Source organism: Cupressus sempervirens, chromosome 10 (assembly GCF_028749045.1).
Source record: "Cupressus sempervirens isolate cs-2001-9-10 chromosome 10, ASM2874904v1, whole genome shotgun sequence".
Lineage (NCBI taxonomy): Eukaryota > Viridiplantae > Streptophyta > Pinopsida > Cupressales > Cupressaceae > Cupressus > Cupressus sempervirens.
The window spans coordinates 550,815,780-550,842,219 of NC_143127.1; the positions used below are offsets into that span (position 1 = coordinate 550,815,780).

The window sequence follows — 26,440 nt, forward strand, 5'->3', positions numbered from 1 at the left end:
ATAATTTAAGTTTTTAATACTATATATTATATTTTATCAATATATATTTTTACAATATACATAGATTTTTACTATTTTACTAACATTTGTAAAAAAAATATTTTTAAAATTGAAAAAAAACTATAACAATTTTTTTCAAACTATCTACTATGACTAAAAGGCAAGTACATGCTTGTTTGCAAAATGCAATACATTAGGTACAATAATATCATTATTCTATACATGTTTCACTATCTGTGTAATCCTTGCACCCATCAAAGATGCAAGTCCTAGTATTTAATGGTATAATATATTTATTTATCTTCTATATATCCGAAATTCAAGTCCCACGAGCAATTGTATTAAATTATGTTAATTTAGAATGTATTAAGATATATATGCTAGTAAAATACGAGAGGGAAATGAAATACAGTGTCCGTGACTAAACATGCACAAATGCTGAGCAAAGTTATTCAAAATTTCGAGTCGGACATGAAGCTGGCGGCGAGAAGAGGGAAGATTTCCAAATCGTCTTAAAGATAAAAAATACTTCTCGTCCCGCATGTTATAACCAGGAGCTTGACAACGGGGGACTTTGCAAGGGTTTAGGCAGGACAATGGAGATGATGTTCGTGGGAGAAAAATGGGCCCAGACTTCTTCTAGATTGGGGTCGGCCTCTTGTCCGCTGCAGCGCATGCCTAAATCAATCATTTCAAGAAAGGGAAACAGAAATCTCATTTGCAGAGTGGTAACAGCGGGGAATTCCACGTTAGCCATCCAATGCCAAAGCCTTTCTATTTCTCAAACGTTCGCCAATCTCAAGAGCCGGGGAAAGGTATATTTTTTAATTCATTACTATTTGTTAGCTTTCTTTTTGTTTCATTGCTTCACAAGACTTAGTTGAATGCGCCAGTCGGCAATCATCCAAGCAGTTGTTGTTTACTCGAGCGAAGCGCTGGGACTGTAGCAAAAGGGGGATTAACTTTTTCTTAGTTGATGGGCAAAATTGATAGTAAATAATAATGCACTTCATAATACAATATATTTACTGATACTGATTTTTTCTATAGCTAATAAAGCGGGTTTAGTAGATCTTAAACTGTGTGTTTGGATTGGGCGGATTTAGTCAGCGTTCTTAATCGATTTTTTAGAGCTTTCTCAAACTTTGGTAGTTACGAGTGTCACATTTTTAAGGTTTTAACTTCTGCAACATGGGTCGAAACCCAACTGTACCCAATAATTGTCACTGAACCAGCTGACGAGGTTAAATAGATGTACAATAATAAGTTTTAAGTTGCTGCAAATTTCAGTTGAACTGGCATTGACATCTCAACGTGTCTAAGTTGTATCTGTAAAATTTGCAGGCGTATAAAGAAAACAATGAGAAAAGAATAAGATAAAAGAAATGTTTCATTAATTACAAATGAATAGACTAACAATAAAGCCTTCCTAAAAGCGAAGAAACGGAGGAAAAATGGAAATAAAACTTAAAAAAATAGATATTCTTTAGTTAGCTTGAAAACTAAGCTAATTGTAGCTTTATCTAAGTCTACGGAAGTAAAACTCCTAATAAAACGCAAAGTTGCCACTTCTAAGAATAAAATGTGGAATAAAACAATAAAGTGCAAATGTTTCTACTAACACCACCACCCACTGCCACCCCACCTCCCTCTTAAGTCCAAGGAAATATAAGAGAGAAGAGGAAAACCCAATGGGGGAAAAACCTCCCCTCAAAATATACAAAAAAAAGCACGTGGGAAAAAAACCCTCTGTTAAGTAGAACATCCTTTGAAACACAACGAAAATGTGGACAATTGTTGAATGATAATTGCCATAATGCTGAATGAAGAACCTCATTTGAAACTAAGATTATGATCAGGATCAATATGGATGAGTGCCCTCAACTACACCACTCTATCAATTAGTAGATAGCAAACAAAGGCAAAACATCTGTTGGTCAAAGAAATCATTAGTGCAAAGAGTAAAATCCCCCCATAATGATGACAAAGGAGAGACATGTTAGGTTGGATGAAATAATGTGTGACTAAGGAGAAGATGAAGCAAGGCCCATGCAAAAAGAGCATGACCTTGAGTAGAATTGGTTCAACGTCTCCTGCTATTACTATTTGATACAAGCCTCTACTTCCAAGTTGAAGTAGAATCTTTGGCTTCCATTTGAAATAGTTACATGGTGTTTTAGATTTGTAGAGGTTCGAAATTCCATTCTTTATAAGCTCTTAATTTCTACACTATCTGAATTTCACCCTCCTTTTTAGCAATTGTGCGCTTTGATACCATGTAAAATTTGTGCTTTGATAGTATGTAAAATTTATGAAGCTCTGATACAATGTAAAATTTATAGCTTAAGTTGCACAACACATTTGATCTAGGTAGAAAAAAAAGAACAAGCTTGCAGGTGCATGATGGAAAAATTGATAACAAGAATGAGATGAAAAATGTGTTTCATTAATTATAAATGAATAGATTTACAACATATACAACCTTCCTCAAAGCAAAAAGTGGAAGTAAAACAAGAATAAAGCTAGAAAAATAGATATATTCTTTAGCTTAAAAAACTAAGCAACCGTAGCTTTATTTAAGTCATTGGAATTAAAACTAGCAAAAGTTTCAATTTCCAAGAGTAAAGCCTGGAATAAAACTAATAAAGCGTAAAGTTTCCACTAACAATATCCATTTAGTGAATAGTACATGGCATGGGCATCTTATTCAGTTCAATTGAGATGTAGTTACTTAAATGAGTGAATTAGAACTCTCCTTTGTTAGTCTAACAGTTATCTTGCAGTTAGTGCAGCTCCAACATATTGGATCGAATGCCCATGCGATTTATAAATAGATATAGTTCATTGTTCAGTTACATTGGATAGACATGGTTTGGATTGGATAGACATGGTTTGGATTGGATAGACATGGTTTGGATTAGATAGACATGGTTTGGCTTCATAAATGTGGTTGGCTTTATTACGATAATAGATAGTTTCTATTATCTTTGTTTAGTATCCAATGGTTATCTATTGTAATCTTCTGTAAATATTAGAATTTTTCTAATATTTAGTTTTCTATTTTTGGAATAGAATGTTTCTATTATTCAGTTAGTTGTAGATAACTATTAGTTTTCTCTTAGGTAGAATAGAATGTTTCTATTCTTTACGATTGTTTCTTAAGAAAACATCGTTTAGTCTCTTGTATAAATTGATCTTTTGATCACTGTTAATAACAAGCAAGTATTTTCCAATTACTTCATAATATGGTATTAGAGCCAATACTCTAAATTTTTTTGAACATAATTATAATTTCTTGGTTGAAATTATCTGTCTTTTATTTTCAAAATTATTTACATGCATATTTGCTTCTAACTCTCTATAATCCGACTAGGGTTTCCGTTTTGAGAGATCTGAATCCGTCGACTTTTGATTCGGTTCTTCAGTCCATTTTTGTCTAGATCCCTCTTTTTTTTTGCACATTTTTGTGATTTTTTTGTAGCAGGGCCGTTTTTGTTCAAAACCCTAATTTTTGGGTTTAGAATTTTTTTTTGATTCGAGATTCTTGATGGGCATTTCAAGAGCTAAATTGAGTTTTTAGATTTTTTTGGGTGCTTTGATTTTTGAGCCAACCGATCCAGAAACCGACAACATATTCTTTCTGGATTTTTTGAGCTCTCTTTTGGGTTACCCTTCAAATTTTCTGGCTTTCTACTTTTTGAGGGTTGCATGTACTTGCATGTTGTTTGCATGTGTTGCTTTACCATGCAAAGTCTCGTGTTTTACCTCCCTTAAAAAATTTGGTGGGTTTCTAAAAAAATAAATTATGATGAGTTTTCATATTTTTTTATGGGTTTCTAAAGATTTTCCCTTAAAAATTTCCAATTCTGTAATTCTCAAAGTTGTGTGAGATTCCTTTGTGGGTTTGTAATTTTTTCCTCAAAAATTATATGTTGGGTTTTACCATTTTTCCTATAAAAAGAAAAGAAGCTTTGTAATGTTAGGTTTTGATTGTTTTTTCACCTCAAAAATCATGTTGGGTTTTGATTGATTTTTCACCACAAAAATCATGTTGGGTTTTGATTGATTTTTTACCTCAAAAATCATGTTGGGTTTTGATTGTTTTTTCACCTCAAAAACCATGTCGGGTTTTGATTATTTTTCACCACAAAAATCATGTTGGGTTTTGATTGATTTTTCACCTAAAAAATCATGGCTTTTTGTGGTTTGTTTTGGAGCATTATGCTCATCTGCAAAGTTCTGAAGCATTATCCAAAGAACCATCAATAGTCTTCTCAGCAGATATCCTCTGCTCTAAATTCAGAAGGCTTTCGAAAGAAAAACATTCAATGCTACTATTGCCACAAATTTAGGCATATGAAGGTTGAATGCCGGAAGCGCTTAGCTGCCCTATCTAAGCAATCTTGTTCACAGTCCACTTCAAACAGTGTGGAGCCACTTGAGCGGACAGAATCTACCTTTTACGTTTTTGGACAGCTTCGTGCTCTAGATAGATTAACCATTAAGGGAGGGTATTATAATATTAGATAGTTTTTATTATCTTTGTTTAGTATCTAATGGTTATCTATTGTAATCTTTTGTAAATATTAGAATGTTTCTAATATTTAGTTTTCTGTTTCTAGAATAGAATGTTTCTATTCTTTAATTAGCTATAGAGAATTGTTAGTTTTCTCTTAGGTAGAATAGAATGTTTTTATTCTTTATGATTGTTTCTTAAGGAAACATCGTTCAATCTCTTGTATAAATTGATCTCTTGATTGCTGTTAATAACAAACAAATATTTTCCAATTACTTTGTAATAGTCTTTCAGGACCAAAATTAGCATAATTTTGGAAACAAAAGTTGAATATTTCTACATATTCATACTCCTCTTGAAAAGTTATGCACCATCATGCAATGGTACATAATTTTTGAGTCCGTATTCAGAAGCATGGGCATTTATATGGACATTTTCCAGCGGCTTAAGCATGTATTTCAACTCATGGAAACGTTGTCAATTGTTAATGTAGATTGTAATTTGTTGCACGTGCTGTATGGCCCAATTCCAACTGATTGAAATGCATTTTAGGTTACATTTGGGTTTTGGAAGATCAGCTGCAAGTTAGGAAAAAACATTTGATATTGCAAGTGTAAAATATGCACCTTAAGGCTAAATTTGGGTTTTAGAAAGCACTTTCAAGTTTGGGGAATGCATGCTTGTATTTTGAGTTTTAATGATGGTTTCTGTCATGTCCCCTAATCATGATAATGAAATAAGCTAGTTATTTAATATAAATAACAATATAAAAAATAATATATATTTGACATAATACTAATATGTTAGATAAATATAATAATATTAAGTGAATAATAATACTATATTATCAAGTAATAATAATGTATGATGATTGTAAATATAAATATTATACATGATCATAATTTTAATGTCATAATATCAAATACAATATCCTAGTAAGAAAAAGACTTATATAACTAAAATAAAAATAACTAAATAAAAATATACAAACCATTACCATTATCATTAAATATAATATTACATTATAAATAATAATAGTAATATTAAAATATAGAAATGAATCATATATAATATAATTCACATATAATAATAATTTAATATTAAAATGTCAATCCAATAGTATTAATATTAATAAATAATAAACATAATAAAACTAATTTGAAACAACACATACCTTCTCACAATAAAATATATAAATGAATACGAAGGCAAATGAGAGGGAATCATGAAAGTTTTAAGAAAAAACTAGTTAATATTAAAAGATAAGAAAAGGGGATATTTTTGTTCTTTATTGAAATGATCCTGAAACAGATTACACAGTTTCAAAGCCCGAAATGACTATATCATGCTCAATTTTGGGTTTTAGAACTGTAGTTACAAGGGTATGACACCATGATTTGCAAATATAAAAATAATCTGCAATAGAATTGTCAAAACTTGGTTTCGGCATTAGATGGTAAACATGATGCATAAAGGGAACTTGAAGGCACAATTAAAAGTAGGAGAAATGCTAGTTGTATGCACAACTTGTAATTACGCTTGCAATGTTCACTAAAAACCTAAAAGTGTGCATATTTGGGAACATTGAAGATTTTTAAAAAACTCCAAATGCTGCATTGAGAACCAAAAATGGGCATGACATGGGCATTTTCTGGCAGCTCAAGACTTTTGTTTATGAAGATGGGAGAAGTGTGCATCTTAGGAAAAATAATCCCAAGACTCAAGCAAAAACGACATGAATGAAGAAGCATCAGGCTAATAGAAACAAAAACTCTCAAAAACTTTTAAAATAAGAAGAAAAACCCACGTTTTTAGTACTAAATGCAAGGAAGACAAAGAAATCATGTGTTTTCTGTGAAATATAATTAATAAAATCCTAAATGGCATTAAAAAACTCAAACAAAAACAAACAAAGATGACATATGCAATGCATTGATGCCTTCAAATGTTAAATCTTAAGACATTTGAATAGTGCTCTAAAATGCCAAAAAAAATGGCACTTCCAGCCATTTGGGTAGAACTTTGATCCATTTTTTATTCTACAACTCTAACAAAAATACAAGTTTTAGTTTGAAATGCATTTTGAAGGACAAATGACAAGATTGAGTTTTGAAAATCACATACTGACATCTCATTTGAGCTTCATGAAGGTCAATGCAAGCCTTTGAAAATTTGTTTAGCTTGTAATGAAGCTCGCAACACATATGCAATATAAGTATTGGGTTTCTTAATATCAAAGACAAGTAAAGGTTAGTCAACTTTCAATTTGTATTAAGGTTTTGTAAACCCATAAAACACAATATAATTCTTTCGAGTTTCTTATAAGATTTTACAAGTCTTTATAAAATGTGTTAAGAACCATGTTATTTGCGATTTCGGGTTTCTTATTACAACATAGATGTTTGATTAGTAAGCTATACAAATGGAGGCAACTTGTATTTTAGGCTATATAAGCTAATTTATAAGTATTTGACTTAACAAAAAGACACTAAAGTGCAGTTTGGGTTTTAGAAAATAAGCTTCAAGTTTTCAAATGACATCTTATAGAAGGCACTTTATAAGCTCACACTTGCATTTTAGGATTTAAACTTGACACTGCAAGTTCTTTTCTAAATTTAACTAGTATTTCAGGCTTTGGAAACTAACTTACAAGTTGTAATGCAAGAATAACTATTACTTGTAACGACCATAAGAAGACCCAAAAATAGCTTAAAATGACCAACTCAAAATAAAAACATAACAAAAGCAAAAAATATTCAATTTAAATCGAGTTTTAAGAGGGCTATTACAGGTGCATGTAATACAAGCTTGTAGTTATACATGTAATTAAAATCACTTGCAACTATAGACCATAGATTTGACACGGAAGACAATTGCAATGCAATGTTTGAAACCTGAAATTGAAAGAAAAGTCAACTTCTAGACATTGAAACTCGACACAAATAGAGGCATAGAAGTGAAATTGCCAATGGATTCCTAGGAGATGGAAAAATGCCTCAAAATACATGTCTAGAGCCTTAAAACATCAAAATTTGGGTAGTTTATCTCTAATTTTTTACAAATTAAAAATTAGGGACAACAAGTAGTGATTGTATAGAATGACAATTTTAAACTTGAGTCCATACCGCAAGGACAATTATATAGGGGACATCAATTATTATAGTGAATAAAGATCATTAGGACACTCTAAAATTACTGGAACAATCCAAGGTTTTGTTCTATATGAAACTTTAAGAACATAGTACCAGACTTATCTCAAAGACAATTCTAAGTATGAAAAGAAGATAAGGTGACGTGATAGTGAAAGGTCAACCTTGTGTTGCATGGATGGCGGTATGAGAGTCCAAAAAGATCATTCATGACTTTCTAAACCAAGAAGAGGACATGGGAGGGACAAGTGTTTTTGAGAATTAACTTTCCATGGAAGAGTATTGAGAAGTGTCAATCCTATGATTGAGCCAAGGAGCAACAAGATGGGGTTAACCTTACTCTTTGGCTATCAGTGACTTATGAGCAATAAGATGGGGTTAGGTCCACTTTTTGTCTCTAAATGGCTTATTAGCAACAAGGTGGGGGTTAGCTGACTCTAAATGGCTTATTAGGAGCAAGATGGGGTTAGGCCCACTTTTTGGTTCTAAATGGCTTATGAGAAGCAAGATGGGGTTAGGCCCACTTTTTGGCTCTAAATGGCTTATGAGAGGCAAGATGGGTTCAGGCCCAATTATTGGTTCTAAATGGCTTATGAGCAACAGGATAGGGTTAGGCCCACTTTTTGGCTCAAAATGACTCATGAAAGCAAGGTGGAGTTGAGCCCCCTTCTTGGCTTATGGGAGCAATAAGGCAGGGTTGGGCGCCCTATTGCGATGCCCTCTCCCAACTTTATAATGATTGATTATTGACTTAAGGGATGATGCATAAATAGGGAAAGCGAATACAAGCACCTCTCTAGGTAGATGAGGTCGAGTGGATGTCCAATGTGCTTGTCACTAGCACCAAGAGGCCGAGTGTTCACTCTTGGCCATATTGCGGGGATGGCTTCAGGTGTACCTATCACGCTTCCTTTTCCAATTCTTAATGATTTTAAATGCTAGGGTAAATCTATGGATGCATTCTTGTCAAAGAGGAGATCTAATAACTTGTGTATTTGCATGTATGCTTCGTTTATGCCTCTTTTATATATTTTGTGTTTTCATGTGTGTACTTTGTGTTTGGTTCATACTTGATATTAGAGTAACATGAATTATCGAGATTCAGGCGATTTTGCGATTTGACTTAAGGCATGCAATTCATGGTGAGTCGGTGAATTGACTCATTTTTGTGCCAAAAATTGTCTGAATCGGCAAAATCGGCCCCAAAAATCGACAAGTTGGTAAAAAATTGCCAAATATCACCAATTTTAAAATCTCTGAATTTCAAGGATTTTTTCACCATGCCGATTCAGAGGCGATTCATGATTTGAGTAGGCCTTGCTGATTCCGACCCGATTCCGATTTTTGGTTCTTTGCTTGATATGTTCTAGATATGAGAGTAATTAGAGTAAATAAAATAATCATGAATTGCTTTTGAGGCCTGTACAGGGGGAAACTGCAAGCAATTCATCCTATACACAAATGAAGGGGGAAGACCAAGATTTGCACCTTTTGATTAAGTTTGATTAATACACGAGGGAGTCTCAATGCAAAACCTAAATGCAAAAGGATGAATAACTTGGATTTATTTTACTCTCAGCTTCACCTTAAGAGGGTTTTTGCAAAAGATAAACAATGTGATGCTGAAATGTAAAGATATGATAATATGATAAAGTATATAGAAAAAGAAAGAGAGGAAGATGATATACCTTGAAGATACAAACCTGAAAACGAGCTATTGAATGATGTCATAAGCTGCTATAATCCAAGATCCAAAGTGAAACTGCGAGACAGACAAAACCCATAAATCGTTCGACGATATGTCGGGGGCAAATTGGATGAAGGGCGACCTAGTCACCGTTGATGCATTAGGGATGACCCAGTCGACCTAGATAGAATGAGTGCAACGCTGATTCTGATTTCACAATTTCGCAGAGAGTCGAAAAGGGTATTCGAGTCTGCAACCTGTTCGCCAATCTGAAATTTGAAACCTGCTAAATAAAGGATTTGTTTGTTTGTTGTTGGGGGAGGGTTTGCGCCAGTCAAACCCCAATTTAGGAATTAACCTTGAATTGAAATGGAGATAGAATGCTAGCAGATAGAAGTGATATTTCTAACATAAAGCAATGTAAATCTATGAGTATGCTCTTGAATTTGGACTATAATCAAGTATGTAGATGTAATAGCCTTGACTCAACTTCAAAACCTTAGGAAAGGAAATCAAAGTGAAACCAAAACCTTCATGAATGAATGTGCTTGAAATTCTCCTTATGAATGCGTGAAAATGAATGTAGAAGATGCAATAAAGGACCTTGAATGTCTGAAGGGAGATCTTGAATGTTGAAAATGCAATAGAAGATCTAGCATAAACTCCTTTAATAGCTTGAATGCATGAATCTGTGATCTTCAATGGAGGAAGATAGCTTGAATGCCTTGAATACTTAAAGAACACTTGAAGACTTGAGAGCTTGAGCGTGATGCTTGAAATTGTAAATGTATGATGAGATGAGGAAATGGAAGGATTTATACAGAGCTCCGAATTGACTAACTCCCGCAGGCCAACTTGCCTAGGAATTAACGCTCCGAAGGTATCAGGACATAGGACTTGAGCAGAGGACCCAAAATAGGGCTCACTCAAGGGTGCACTGTGGCCTTACCTGAACCTCCGAGATACGTTCGGGATCCTAAAACAAGTCTTGGATCCTAGAAATTGGGCAGAGAGTTTGAGATATAGCTGTTTTGGTGCAGATAGTAGATTCCAAGTGAATGGATGAAGGGAAGGGAGGACCTAGGAGGATAGATCCTATTGTGAGCTTAACGCCATGAAAATAGGAGCTTTAAAGAAGATCTATTAGGTTTTACCCCAATTCCACCTAGGAAAATGACAGGAAAGGGAAGGAAGGAAGAAAGATGCAAATGGATGATGACCTCGCCTTAAATGGGTGCTAAATCATCATTAAATTAGGTGTGTCTAATTTTAAATGGTACAAGGCCATAAATGTGTGTAAATAATCTTAACATATGTTAAGATCACCCTTGTCTTAACATAGAGAGATATGTTAATGTGTTGGATTTGAGGTCATAGATGTGTGTTATGCTTGTAATCCTCACCTTAATATATGTTAAGATCAACCTTGCTTTAATGCAGAGAGGTATGCAAGTTATTGGGCAAATGTTGGGTCAACCGAGTTAAATAAGGAATGTGAATCTCCAAGGATTGTTTTGTGACCTTCATAATTCAGTTCATTGAAACCTACATTTCTTGAGGACAAGTGAATTTAGGAAGGACAAACTATCATGCCTCGGATTAAAAAAGTATCAAGAAAATAAACTTAACCTTATGTTTCACAATTGTTTGAAATAAGAATAGACAATGATCACTTAGTAAGCAATAGATTTTGTAGTGAAGATGGAGATCCTCAATTGTAGATAATGATTATGTGATAAGATATGTAGTATCGACCAAACAATGGAGAACTAGTGATCATTAAGGATGGGCTACATCGGTGATTTTCAGAAAAAACCAAAATTTAATTAGAGTAAACAAAGGGACACATGTAAAGACACCACTCTTTGAAGAGTGGTAACCGTCTAAATAGGTAGTACCTTCCAGCATGAGAAAAGGATATTTAAAATAAAGGAAGGATGAGTTGAAGAGGGACATGTTGGTGTGCGTTTTATGACACAAACAATATAGAATAAAATACTAGGGCCACTGTATCCTTTCTTGAACAAAGTCTTTAATGTGCCAAACAAACAAACTGTGTGATCACAAAAGTTGACTCCAATATTCCAAATGTGTGTGGGTTTTCACTGTTCAGAATAGACCCTTGGTAGGATGATTTGCTGAAACCTCCAAGGGGACTTGCGTGGTCATTCAAGATTTTATCATTCAACTTTTGAATTTCCTTTTTCTATTTTTTTTTCTGAATTTCCCAAGTTTAACACTTAAGGAAGATTTCGTAAACAAAGTGCAAAAGAGGGGTTTTAAAAAAGAGAGGTCTAACCACAAACTAATTCTATGAACTCAAGAGACAAGATTGTAGAAATGGAATCCAAAATCTATCCTTTCTTTGCCAAGTTCAACAACTTCTCAAGGATGGTGGTATTTTCTGAGGTATTTGAAAAGATTTTTATAATAAAAGTATAGAATATTTCAAATGTTTAGACTAACCTTGCAAAATAATTGACAATTATCCAACTATATAAGTTATGGATATTGTTATTCCACATAAAGCTTTCCCATCAAATCCTTCATTCAAAGTAAGAACTTAGAATATAAAATCTCCTTTAAGTGAGAGACAAAGACCACACAACTTGCAAACGATACTTAAATTCACAAACATTTGAAGTTACTTGACTAGTTTTTATGCAACAATCTTTGAATCTCTCCCTTACAAATGAGAGGAGTAGGGGTTAGGAGTTCAAAAACAAATGAACAACCCATATCAATTTAAGATTGATGGCCAAGATTAAGACAACTATACCCTAATTGGGGTTCACAATGGTTGTTTAATGAGAACTAATGAAAAATAATGAACTCATCAATTGCTTTCTTCTAGAAAAAAATTGTCCCTTATCCTGATGGAAGAAAAGATCAGGCTCATTGAATTTGGACACCATGTCATGAAGTTATTTGATTGGTAGAGATAGGCGGTTGTCACCTCAACATGCTTATCTCTTTGGCCTTGAACAATTCTTTTTTGATTTTGAGAATTTGAGGTTTTGGAAAAATAAATAATTCCCAAATTGTATCATCTCTAAGCCTTCTCGAATCTGGAATTTTCTCCTTTTTGAATAGTCTTCTTCAATCTAGGATTTTGGACTACCTACTGTGAACTTTGAAACCTTCCTTTGTACATCCATCCTTCTTATCTTGAAATTATCCGTAGGTGTTTAAGTCTTTGGTTGTGTTTGTTTTCCTCATCTGTGAATGTCATATTTTCTTATACCTTTTGAATTCCTTCCTTTGATCTATATCTTTGGAAATCTTGGATTGCTGTAGTATCTCTTTCATCCTTGTCTTTAATCTAGAAATGGCCTTATGAATTTTGGAAATGATGAAGTCCCATACTTGGAAATGTACTTTGAGGTCTGATTTTTCAGGAAATTTCTCATACATTGGCAATTTGAAGTCATCCTAAGTTAGGAGGACTTTGCTTGTGGATGTGGATTTCCAACAACTTTTGTTGTTTGAAATCAATAATTTTCACAACTTCATGAATTTTTCTCAACTTTCGATGGATTTTTCAAGGAAATTTTCACAAGTTTCCTTGGATTGGAATTTGGATATTTTTCTTCTGCTTAGGTGGAATTCACTATAGATCAAGGAATTTCCTATACTTATAGCCAAATCTTCTACCTTGAAAGTTCTATCTTCATGGTGAATTTTGATGACATTTAAGGAATTTCCAACACTTACAAGTATATTCTTCCTCCTTGCTAGAGCAGATTTCATCATGGATTAAGAATTTTCCTTTTTTCCTTAGGAAGACTTCATGTAGAATTGTGAAATTTCCTAACACTTGACAATACTTAGCCAAATTTGAGGTCATCCTGGGTTGGGCTGAGCTGGTCTGGAAACAAGAGTTTCCCATGAGCAGACCTCATTTTAGAAATAGGAGTTTCCATGAATTCTTGAGCGTACTTCATTAAGAAACAAGAATTTCCACGAAATCTTCAGCGGACTTCATGTTTTGATAAGGATTTTGCTATGCCTTCAATGAATTCTTCATATTGGAGCAGAGATTTTGTCAACCTGTGGGAAGTCTCCATGCCTTAGTAATTTCAATCCCTTCAACACTTTTCCATCTTTCAAGGTGGACTTTGTGTTGAAATAAAGATTTTCAAACATTGACATATTTATGATTGCTTTCCTCTAAACTTTGACATCTCCTCTTGATTTCCTCTTGAATTTCTGCTTGATTTTCCTCTTGTATTTTCTTGCAAATTGAGGTCAACTTTTAACTCGGATCGAGAAATTTCTTCACTGTATTTTCTCGAAAATATAAGAAATTCAAAGTTGGGAGAGAGCTCGAAATTTATGAATGCAAAGTATGGTTAAATCTAATTAAATCTTATTCTGATTTCACTTTGCATTCCTATGTCCAAAATTCATCTTCAATCCTTTAAAATTTGAATTTTCAATGAATTAGAACTGGAAGTATGAAAAAAAAGGATGAAAACAATGAATCTGTCCCAATTCTCAAAATTTTCATATTGAAATCTTGAATTTGGAATGAAAATCCCCTTCATATCTGCACAAACTTGTAAGAACCTGTCAACAAGATTAGAAAACCCTTTGAAAACTCTCAAGAAATCTTGAAATCTCCTCTAACCATATAACAAATTGAAATTTGAATAGAAATCATGAAAATTCGTATGAATGGTCATTACTAAGCTTGGAATTCAATCTGAAAATCACCAAAATCTCTACCTTCCTCTGAAATCTGAGAAACATTGCTAACTCAAGAGCTGCAATTTCCTATTTGTGAATGAATACAATGCCAAGGTCACGAATTCTTAGGAAACAATGATATCAATAAGGGTTCAGCTTTCCTTATTATTATTTAAAAAAAAAAACTTATTTTCCTTTATTGAATTTGGTCAATTTCTTGAAGAGGCTTTCTTTTGAAGCTTGTTTTTATTTCTTCATTGAGATTTGACTTTTCTTTGCTTTCTCCTAGTCTCTTATGTGCTGACCCTTATCTTGCTTTCTTCTACAATTTTCTTCAAGCTGTTCCTTTATGTTTTTTTCTAGAAGCTTCCTTAAGTTGATTTATTTGCTTTATTCTAGAATTTCTCCCGCATTAATAAATTATGAAGAATTTCTTTCCTTGGGCTATTTTTTTAATATAAAATAAAACATTTAATTAAGTTATATTTTATATAAATGTTATTAGTTTGTTTGAGAGTGGTTTCAAATCTTTAGGAGTTATAATGGAGATTCTAGGTTTTGGAAGATCCTAACATTTTTTGGAGTCAGCCAAATTTCGATTATCAACAAACTTCCATCAATGTTCTTTCCACATATTTTCTTTACTTTTCCACAATAAATTTGATATTGGAAGGATTTTCCAAGAATTTCCACAATTTTGAATGCTTTTTCTCATTTTGAAAGTTAAAACTTTTCACCACTTTTCATGCCTTTTTCACAAAATTCCCTAGTTACACCGCCCTGCGGGACGGGGGGGCGACAGGACAAGTTTCCAAGGTGAGGGGACAGAGGGGCCTTGATTTGGGGATGACAGCAGGGGGAGAAGGGATGTATATACTATACATATGGTACTAAAAATGCTAGTTATGAAAAGATGTACTACAATTATACAATGTAAGATATAGAGACGTAAAAAACTTAGACATTGAACATTTGCATTGAAGTTTTGAACTGGAACATCATGATTCATGATCAAACGACAAACAATGAACATTGAACATCAAGAAACGAAAGAGTGTCAAATTATATAATTTTAAATATATAATATATATCTGTCTTTAGATATAGAAATGCAAATGTGAATAAAAATGAAGAATAGAAGGCTTTTGAACAAAGGACGAGGAAGGAATGGGCCTCACATTCCATTATAACAAAAATAGAACCAAAAAAATATTAAAATAATGCCTTATTTATTTTTATTTTTTAATGTCCCTCATCTTGTTGCCGTGGGAGATGTCCTGGTGTCCTCTAGCGCGCCCCCTTGCACCCACAGGGGACACAAAGACATCTCGTTGTCTCCGACGGAGGTGGTGCTCTGAGTGGCGCCGCCTGAGATGCCAAGACGCCATCCCCCCGTCTCGGGTGCGTCCCTGTCTCAGGTGTGGCTCGGTTTTGGTGGGCGGATGTGTCCCTGTGTTACACTGCAAAATTCTAGATGAATTTGAAGTTAAAAATAGGAATTTTACACTTGGGTGATTTCTCACTTTTCTCAGCTATAGATGAACCTTTGGCCTTTCCAAAAATAAAAACTTCTAAAAGCAAAAATATCAAAAAAGAGCAAAAAAGTAACTTTCTAAATTTATAATAAGCAAACAAAAAAATAGGCTCTTAGATTGGCCCAAAATGCAAAAAATAGAAACTTTTGAGATAGCAAAAAGCAAAAAAATCAACTTTTTGTAAAAAGTAGTTGTTAGAATTGACTTTTAGCAATGCTGAACTTCAATCGTTGGACCTATTGAACACCTTTATCACATCAAATACTCATTTGGTCATGCTTTCTCTCTTTTACTTTTGATGACCCTTCTAAATTTTGAATGAACTCCTAACCCTCAAACTGGCAAGAGATAGAAGATTTAAACATAAACATTTAAATGAAACCCTAAAAAGTGAAAAACAGAGGTTCCCCATTTACAATGGGGCGATGTGTCATAAGGTCACAACAGGGTGGAGAAGGAAGTACATACAACCAATAAAACGAATGTAGCAACAGATTTTTTACATCGAACAAAAAAAGGAAGTAAGCATCAAAGAACCTCAAGATAGATCGAGACATCTACAACAGTAGGAAAGAAGGAAGAGTAATAAGGCTATTGATCAAAGAAGAGACTTTAGTTTGACAACTTATAGAAATAGTTAGCAGACTTCTATATTATTCAAAATCAAATATTTGGGTCTTAATGAAGACTTAAAGTGGTTACGTATTAAAAAAATAAAGACGTAAAGTGGCAAGTTGCACTTCTCAATATAATTGATACCTCATTTGATGCTGTAAGGCAAAATAGAAGAAAACCTTAATAGGGGACATTATTGTAATGTCCCCACCTCTTAGGTTGATTATAGCCTGATTATCTATAAACCTGCAACAATTGTTAGCAGATTCCATATATATATATATATATATATATATATATATATATATATATACGTGTGTGTGTGTGTGTGTGTGTGTGTGTGTGTGTGTGTGTGTGAAAGAAAACTATATTCTAATTCCTCACTAATTCCTACCTAGTCCTTAGGGAGAGCCCAAAATAAGTTCTTAGCTCTCTGGTGAAGACCTCCAGGGGCTCTTGTTGCCTTATAGCCAACTCTAGAACAATCCTTAGTGATTCATCATCTCATTTTGATCCATCTCCACTAAGGCTTTCAGGACAACTGACAACGGTTTATCCATTATTATAAATGTTGGGAAGAGACAAGAAGAGAAACCATCTCTTCCCAAGCCTTATGGATGCCCATCAAGTGTATCCCTCTATCACATATGCATACGTATTTTATCAATACTGTTATATAAGGTCTCTAAGAGGTTGTCAAATTTTTTCTCTAGATTCCATTGTGAAATCACCAAATCCACTAAGAATGCCCTCCGCCCACCATGGCTTGTATTGTTCTTGACATTCACTAAGAATGCCCTCCACCAAGCAAGGCTTGGATTAATCTTGACATTCACTAAAAATGCCTTCCATCAAGCATTGTTTGGATCCTATTTTCAATAAGTAAACATAAATCTTGGATCGTATTTCAATAAGCAAACATAAATAATCAGTATTGACATTAGATACCTCCGCTTAGACTATGATTGATTTGGTCTGATATATGGACCCTCAATTAATTATCGATTTTATAAGAAATTGTTTTTCTTCCTCGTATGTCAAGGATCAACTTGCATGTTTTCTTTGCTACTTCCTTACAGTTTTATTTATGGCTTCTTGAAAGGTTTGAATGCTGAAGATTGGATTATTGTATTCCTTCTTCTGTTGATTTGCAATCTTGGATAGGTGGCTTTATGTGATCTGCAACCCTTTTGTCTTATCAGTGAATGAAAAAGTTTGGCTGTGATTGATCTGAATCGTTATATTTATATTTCCCTTGATTGATGACTGAACTGCAATGATGAATCTTCTTGTTTGATATGCTGATTGGATGTATTGAATCATGTGTATGTAATACTGGTGAACGATGTTTGGTTGATGGTATCAGCTTCCTGAAACTTGATTATTGATTGTGTGATTCGCTGATTGCTTGACGTAATGAACTGGTGAAGTAATTATTCCATGATTGATGATTGATGATGAATTGAACTGCCTGATATGGTTGTGTTACTTAATTGATGAATTAAATCTAATTTTATTCCAGTTGCTATTAATCTGCTTCCCCTTATTCAATCCTTGTATACACTAATTATTATGTCGTATTAATTCCCTCTAGTGCGTTCATATATTTGTCGATTTATATGTTAATATTCTATTGTGTATATCTAGGCGAATCCGATCTATAGATTTGGCACAATCATTGTATTCATTGTTCCCTAGTCGCATCTTTTGATTCTTTTAATAGTTGCTTTCGATTAATGTTTTGTAGCTTTAGTTGGATAAACCTATGAATAATTATATATGAGATATAATTTATTCATTATATATATATATATATATATATATATATATATATATATATATATATATATATATATATATATATATATATATATATATATATATATATATATATATATATATATATATATATATATATAATGTAATTAAATGAATAGATATGTCCCTTGAAGGGACATGTCTCTTCATAACCTTATTCTCAATATAAATGCAAGAGAGATTGCTGCATTTAAAAGATACAGAAATTATAGGCAGTATTATTTTATTTGCAGCAATCCTCTGATTTCAACATGGTATCAGAGCAGGTTCCCTACCTACCTAAGAAATTTCGGTGGTGTTCTAGTTCTGATAATGATTTTTTTCAATTGAGACAAGTCACAAATGGATCATTTAAGTCTCGAGTGTATGGGAGGTGCCTTTGAATGTGTTGACTGTATTTAAGGAGCGTGATGGAACAACAGGTGCTACGTGCTCTGAGAAAGCCGCAGTACATAGCTTCTACTACATTATATTTGTTGTCCACGGGTAAAACCTCACATAAGTTGATTGGAGACCACCAACACCAGATCGAGAATTCACATAGTATAATTTCTTAGATATATAATAGTACAAGCTCTTAGATATATCAGATTCATACCGCATTGCAAACAAAAGAGTTTGGTCTGTGGATGTGAGCTGGGAATGCTAACAGATGGAAATCTCTACTCTGCAACAATGAAGATTTTATTATTTATCATATTCAAATTTGAGGTGCTTGAATTACAAATAAAAGATAGTGTCGTCTATTTATTTGAAGTTCATGTTTGGTTGAGATTCCAAACCGATGGAGTTATGTCTGCATGGGGCCTTTAAATCCTCACCCAAATTGGCACTTAGGGCTAAGAGGTATACACCACCATGCGGTGATATGGCATGTCAGGAAGGCAGGGGGCACATGATTCTTATACCGGGGACCAAACTACTATGAGAAAGTGATTGTCTCTAACGCAGATATAAAGTTTCATCGAGGCTTGCGTCTTGGTGATTGGAATGCATTCTGACCGGCCTGTGGGACTTTGGATATCTACTATTATATGCATCACAATCTGGCATTTGAATTTTATTGGAGAAATATATTACAAAAACCTATCCATGTTACACCCTAAATTGAAGTAAGAAGAATGACTGAGAAAAATAGCAGAGATGGTGAGGAAGGGTGGTTTTGTTCCTGCGGAAAAAGAGTCTTTGTTCCCTTGGCTTCATGTAAATTCAGCGGGAAGAGAAGAGTCACACATATGGAGAGTAGGGTCAGATTTATGCACCGGAATATAATATCAATTTTCTTGGTATTGGAGCTCCTTGAATTAGATTTACGCACCCAAATCGCAACAAAAGTAGGCATGAATGTGTTCTTTGTAGTTTTCCAGCTCCAAGTGTTAATCAAAATCCTGAATGGTGTGAAGTGGATACACACAAATTGCCTAGGGCTTGTCCTAAGCATTTACCATTGGTGAATTTAAAATATATCTGCAGCGGCAAAAAATTGAACCACTATTACCAAATGAGAATAGTGAAGATATTATTTGCCTAAAACCGTTGTCGTAGTCAAACTCACATGAGACATGATGAATGTTACATATGCTATGCAAACATTGGTCAATCTGGAGTCCACTTCATTCATGGTCTAAGCATTGGTGATTATAGCACAGTAAGAACATTAGCAAGATCAATCTCATTTGCATACTAATGTTTTGAGAGACATCCCTTTAAACGTGAACACTTCCAACGTGACATATTCTCACTATATAATCAGAAAATAGACATAACTTTAGATAGACACGATACTCACTTCCATAAGCATTGCTATCAGTTAATTATGGGATAGAAAAAATAATCCAAATGGAATTCTGACAATGCTTATAACTACGATCAGTTGATATAATAAAACAATGATGGCGATACTTGGATATCAAACAACTTCATGCCACAATTTTGAAGCTATATTGTGTTGAGATTAAGTACTCCATTGTGCAGAATTGGTATAGATAAGCATGGGAATGATTTACAATTTTAAGAGGTGTTCATGTGATGGAAATCAGTCCAAAATGTCTTGGATCCAAATAAGACAAGATAAGACAAAGATGATATTCTGAGTATGGAAGAATCTATAACTTTGCAAAAGGAGTGAAATCTACTTAATTGTACAAGAGATAAAGAGATAGTTTGTCAAAATGTTATTTGCTAGAAGATACAAAAGATGCAAAAGTTGATGACCAACAAAGAGGCTGATATCATTCAACATGGTAAGGAAGAGAATATAGAGATTCACTTGTGAGGGGCGATAGATTTAAAATGGAGGACCCACCACGTGTCTTGCATATTGTGAGGGACAAGGGGACCCAATGTGGTAAAATTCACTTATTTCATAAATTTAACGTGTTTACTAATGAAGGAGGGATTTTCTGATTTGATGCATATGAACTTTCATTGGAGCAACTTGTATCAAGGATGCACAAATAAGTACTCATTATGTTTTAGTATTAAATTTACTAATCTCTATATTCTCTCTTAATTGTATTTCCATATGTACTATAAGAGTTACTTTTCTTACCATTTTCTCTTCTCTGAGGATCTTTTTTGCAAGAGAAAGAATGGTACATCAGGCATGCTACTTAATATGAGTACCCTTCTATAACAAGAGGGAGTTTGCCAAATCTATCAAAGAGAGATAAGATAGATGATTTGTTTCAGTTTTCTTCGAAGAATCTTGGTCATATTAGTTTAGAAGGAGTAGACTATGCTGAGATGGTTTCTCTACTAATCAAAACATTATAGCAATCAAAGAGACTATGATTCATGGGATGAAGTTTCATGTGAAAAATGGATATCTAGACTATAACATTCCTAGATAGATGGATACTTGTTGAACCAGGGAGCATGGTAGTTCATTAAAGGTAACTTTGGACAAAGAGAGGGAGTACATAGAGGATATGGAGAGAGTCTTGACATCTTATTGGAAATAACCTTGACAAGGAGGTCAAAAGGCTAGCATTTCTTCATGAAGAAGAAGTTCCAAGTGAAATCGCTCGTAATACATTCTTCTCTATGAGAGATAAGTTTGAGGTGAAAACCTTATTCTCTAATATGATCCATGGTGGATATCACGACAACACTACATGATAGTATCCATGGTGACTTCACGTGTGTATGGTCCTGCCTCTTGTGTACATCATGAGGAAGTGACGATTTCCAAATGAATTATCACCTGTACTTGCAAAAGTTATTGAAAGGTGACGATCTTACAATAACTTAAATCATGATATACATTTTATATAAATGTTGAAATAGATCATGAAAGGCTTTATCTTGTAAATCAAAAACTAAGTGTTAGATGTCATTAAATTGACAATCTATAAGTTGTTTGTGTCGATATATGATTGGTATTTGGTGAATATCTTGCCTTGATATTCTGATAGGCCATTACCATATTAAGTACTTGGTGGATATCTAATTTGATTTTCTGATAGGCCATTACTCATAGTCATTGGTGGATATCATTAAATTTGTGTTCTGATAGGCCAATGCTCATGCTACCTGATATGATATCAAATTAGTACTTGGTGAATATTCTATTTTGAAATTCTGATAGGCCAATACTTAGATGATATCATTTATTAGAAATCTTTTGAACAAAAACGTCGTTGTATTATTTCTAAATATTAACAATGGTGTTCTGTTTATCCTGTTTTTATCCTCCCTAGCTAAGAGGGAGTGTTAATGTTTTGTAGCTTTAGTTGGATAAACCTATGAATAATTATATATGAGATATAATTTATTCCTTATATATATATATATATATACTGTAATTAATTAATAGACATGTCCCTTTCATAACCTTATTCCCAATATAAATGAAAGAGAGATTGCTGCATTTGAAAGATACAGAAATTACAAGCAGTATTATTTTATTTGCAGCAATCCTCTGATTTTAACACTTCCATTAATTTATCTTTGTTATGCAATTGCTGATACTACTGCATGCTTATTTACTGAATTGCAGGTGTAAGATCTTCTTCATAGCTTATATCAATAGTTATCATGTTCACCGAAGTTGACTATGTTACAAGGCTTAATTGACGTTAGTATATTAGTCACCAAGCTTAGTTGACATCTCACCGTCCATCATTATTGATACTTCATCACTGGCGTAATCATTATTGATACTTCATCATTGGCGTAATCATTATTGATGCTTCTGTACGTATCCAGTTTTAATGATAATGTTTTCTCTGTTTTTACATTGCAAATGTATCAGATGTACTTCCATCCCGATTATCTCAATTACCTGGCCCATCATGTCCTTATATAATAGCCTTTTCAAATAGACGCCTTCAAGAGATGTGTCCTTTGTTTCTATTAGTTGCCGACCTTTCTTTAACAGATCAGTTTTTATTATTATCTTCTTGGATTGATACTTTATGAGTTTCACTCATTTAATTTAGTGAACCATTTGATTGTTGAATTCTTTCACACATTATCACTGCTATTTCCTTAGTTAGAAGTTGGCCTTAAGATAAACAATGATAATATATTTACGTGCCCCATTATTGACCTGATATCATCTTATTGCAATTTCTCTCCTGATTAGATGGAGTAGTTTATGCTATTTGTAATCCTCCAAATGCATAACAAATAACCTTTTACTATTATATTGGTCAGCTATAATAACTTCGTTTCTACGGATTTTCATTGCTTGACTTGGTGGAAGTTACCTTTCCTCCTTTTACATGTTCTAAGCATCATCAATATCCCTGGGCTTTGATAATAATGCTATCTCTGCAAACGTAGTCATTCATTTTAATCCTCCAAAATGTTCACGGAATGGTTTGTGTGCTTATATTATGGCATCCTTAGTGCCTTATCATCGTGGTAGCTTTATCAATTTTAATTGTAATTATTTTTCTCTAGCTTCAAAATTGATGAACATGATGCCTATTTTTTCTTGTAATTGGTATGTTTGTGTATTATTATTATATTTAATTATTTATCTTGTTTTATTTCTATTTAATTATTTATTATTAGTATTTATTTATTTGTTTTAATGTTTTATTATTTTTCTTTTCTAACTAAGCTTTGTTTTAGTAAGGGGACGTCACAATAACACATTCGTTAGAGAATTTGTCATGTCCCCTTTTCTAGGTCCGTGAATCTTGTTGCCTTGGTATTGTGGGCTACTTGAGTATTCTCTAGGATCAATTCAGTTTTTGGCCTATAGGCAATTTCACTTGCTAGCCAATTGGGGTTGTTTCAGTGGGGTTTCCGGTCACTTACTATTATTAGTAAGTCAACAGGCTCAATATTTTTAGCACTTTAGTGTTGGACTAGGAGCGTCTTGTCGAGACCTTTGTGGCAAGCTATCACACATGCTTGTCTGACTCCATTTGATCAAGTGATCTTAATGCCTAAGATTTAATTGATTTATTAATAAATTGACTTTATAAAATATGTTCATATTATTAAATGTCACTTCATTATTATGGGCACTTTATTTCCTTAGTGGGAAAAAATATTAATTTAAAAAGAAAATTAAGAGACAAGAGAGGGAATGTGAAGGGTCACCAGGTTGTGCTTAACAAAAGGAGAAACTCATTTCAATATGCTTGGTTATTGAGTTTTGGATTTCTTTTTTCTCTTGGAGAACTTTTGTAAAGCCACAACTTTTAGCAGGTGAGATGACAAAAGCCCTCAAGCTTTGATGGTGGACAAAACCCCATTGTCGGTTGGAGAAATCGCACAAATGTTTCATGTTGTATTCTAGGTTCATCTTTCTGTTATCCAATCTTGCTGTAGTTATTGTGTCTACGATGGATTTCTTGATCATTTTGCTAAAGAACTTCTATGAAGTATTATTTCTGAAAATGTATTTCCTCTGGAGATTTACTGCAATAGCATTTTGAGATTTCTTTTGTCTGGTTATTTAATAGGGTTTTGATGGTGAAACCTGAAATGCATTGCATGAATTCATTTGATTAAAAATGTATGAGATTTTATTTGAAAAGTTGGGCAAATATCCGGTTAGGGATATAAGGCAAATTTGTATAAGATATTGACATACTGTGGAGGATTTGCAGCCATGAAGTAGGTTGTTGGGAGGTATTGTGGCAAGGAAGATTTTGAAGAATGATTGCATTTGATAGTTTGTTGGATGAAGCTTATGGTTGTAGATAGAATGGCTTGCCTTATCTTGAGGACAGACTAGTACTTTTGTTTCTAAAAACGAGTAGCAACCTACCAGGTGGCATTTGATTGGAAGCCTAGCAGCTGAATGAAAAGAGCAAAAGAAAAGGTGGGCCTTATCATTAGTATGTCTCAATAGTTTGCATAATAGAGGGCTTGTTGGATCATGTGGACCAATGGTAGGATTTGATAGCAAAAGTTCTTTGATTGCATTGAAATGCCCCGCACAAGACGCTCTTGTTGAATCTTAGAAAGTTTGTAGGATTAAATGGCTAACCATAAAACTTAACACTTATGAAGGGGAATCTGATCTGCTCAAGCTCTGGGTTATGATTATGATTTACTAAGGTAGAAGGAATTTGCTTCCTGTCACAAAGAATTCACTAAATTAATCATACTACTAATTATGCTTTGAAATGAAGTTCAACTGCACATTAATTGATGAAATATGATTTATTGATTTCCGCTCAAAATGAAGAATGACTATGATATCAGACGTATTGTGTACATAGTTGTTATTTTTTTAAGAGTACATAATTTACAATTATTTTTTGATCGTGCACTTAAGTTAGATGTTCATTTGATTATCAGCAACATAATGAAGGCTAGTATTGTATGATGAAACAAACACACATGCTTACAAAATTTGTAGCATACTTAGGGTTAATTATAATTTATTTAGTTGTTAGTGTTTATCACCATAGGCATAACGTTGGCAGATACCCATTATTAGTATTGATCTGAACTCTGCAAATCCTCAAATCATCGTTATGTAGCAATCCACTCTTCTCTTGTATGTTCATATCTGACTCACATGAGCATTGTACATCTGCTGTTACTATGAATGCTGAAAACATCTGATAACTTTAATAAAAACATTAGGACTTGTTTGTTATCACACATTTGAACTGTTTCAAATGTTACCTTATGAGTAGATGTTTGATGTGGTACATATTTTGAGGTTCTGATCACAATGATTCATCCAGGTGGCTCTTATTCCTTATATAACTGCAGGGGATCCTGATTTGTTTACAACAGCCAAAGCATTGAAAATATTGGATTCTTGTGGTGCTGATATAATAGAGCTGGGGGTGCCATACTCTGACCCTCTTGCTGATGGCCCTGTCATTCAGGTTCTCAAGTCCCTTCTTTTATCATTGTCTTAGCTTTTGTGAACCCTTTCCAGGTTGGGTGAGTGGTCTGACTTTTTATTTTTGTAGGCAGCTGCTACAAGAGCTCTACAAAATGGTACCAATTTTAATGCAGTTATTTCCATGCTCAGAGAGGTATAACTCTGTATATTTATATATTTATTGTTGAAATTTCTTGGATGTGAGCTTGGTATGGAGTCTTATGTACATGGTATTATTATTTCTCGAGTTGACAGATATTTTTCAGTGCATGATGTATGACAATTTAAAGCTTGAACTCTTTTAGAGAGGCTGAATACTATTTCAAATATATGTTATAATCAATGATGTTTACTTTTTGAAGCAGCACGTTTTCATTTTTGAGAACAAGGGTTTTACTTGCTGGAAAGGGTTTTTAGCATGTCTTGTTAGGTTTTCATAGGGGTCATTAGGGAAGACCAATGATCCCTTAATTTTCAGCTGAAGATGGTTACAGAGTTGTAGTACGTGATCAGTTTGAAAATCATTATCAAAATTCAACTCTGAACTTTTTTTGATGTAGCAGGTGATTCCCCATTTGGCTTCTCCACTCGTGTTATTTACTTATTACAATCCAATACTGAAACATGGGCTTGAAAACTTCATGCACATCATCAGCTCTATAGGGACTCGTGGTACGTTTGATGCACCTTTTTTTTTGAAGTTGCTTTTAAACATGATTGTATGTTGGGTGCTTCTCAATTTCTAATAGAATGCATTTTGTCTTCATGTTGAGCTTGTACTGTGATGGGTGGTTCCTTTTTCTGGTGTTTAGTCCATTTGAAAAGATGAAGTTTTATTAGTTGGTTGGCATTTTAATAATAGGCATTTCTTTTCAGCTTACGATTCAAGTTTATTTATAATCTTAGTAAAATTTGAAATAGTTAGTTGCTTTGTGCTGATTGTTACTTAGGGTGAAAGGTCTGTCAGAACAAAAGGGTCTAATAGGAAATCAGTGCCTTTTTAAAGATTTCTATGCTTCTAAATTTTTTACTGTCTTTAAAGTTTCCTTGGTAGGCGACTTTGTTATCTTCTTTTATTCCATATAATGCAGAAAACACTGCTAGGTAACAGAAGCTGCATTA

The 26,440-nt window shown here is 33.6% G+C and overlaps 1 protein-coding gene across 1 annotated transcript in view; it reads left to right on the forward strand.

The window, feature by feature from the left end:
* Positions 1-401: 401 nt before the first annotated feature.
* The window catches only part of LOC149535074 (tryptophan synthase alpha chain-like), a 226,689-nt gene continuing 200,650 nt past the window's right edge, over positions 402-26,440 (forward strand). The window contains exons 1-4 of the mRNA XM_089804837.1: positions 402-815; positions 25,173-25,319; positions 25,407-25,472; positions 25,882-25,990. Coding sequence (XP_089660963.1) covers positions 597-815; positions 25,173-25,319; positions 25,407-25,472; positions 25,882-25,990 — 541 coding nt within the window. The 5' untranslated portion in view covers positions 402-596. The remainder of the gene's footprint in view (positions 816-25,172; positions 25,320-25,406; positions 25,473-25,881; positions 25,991-26,440) is intronic.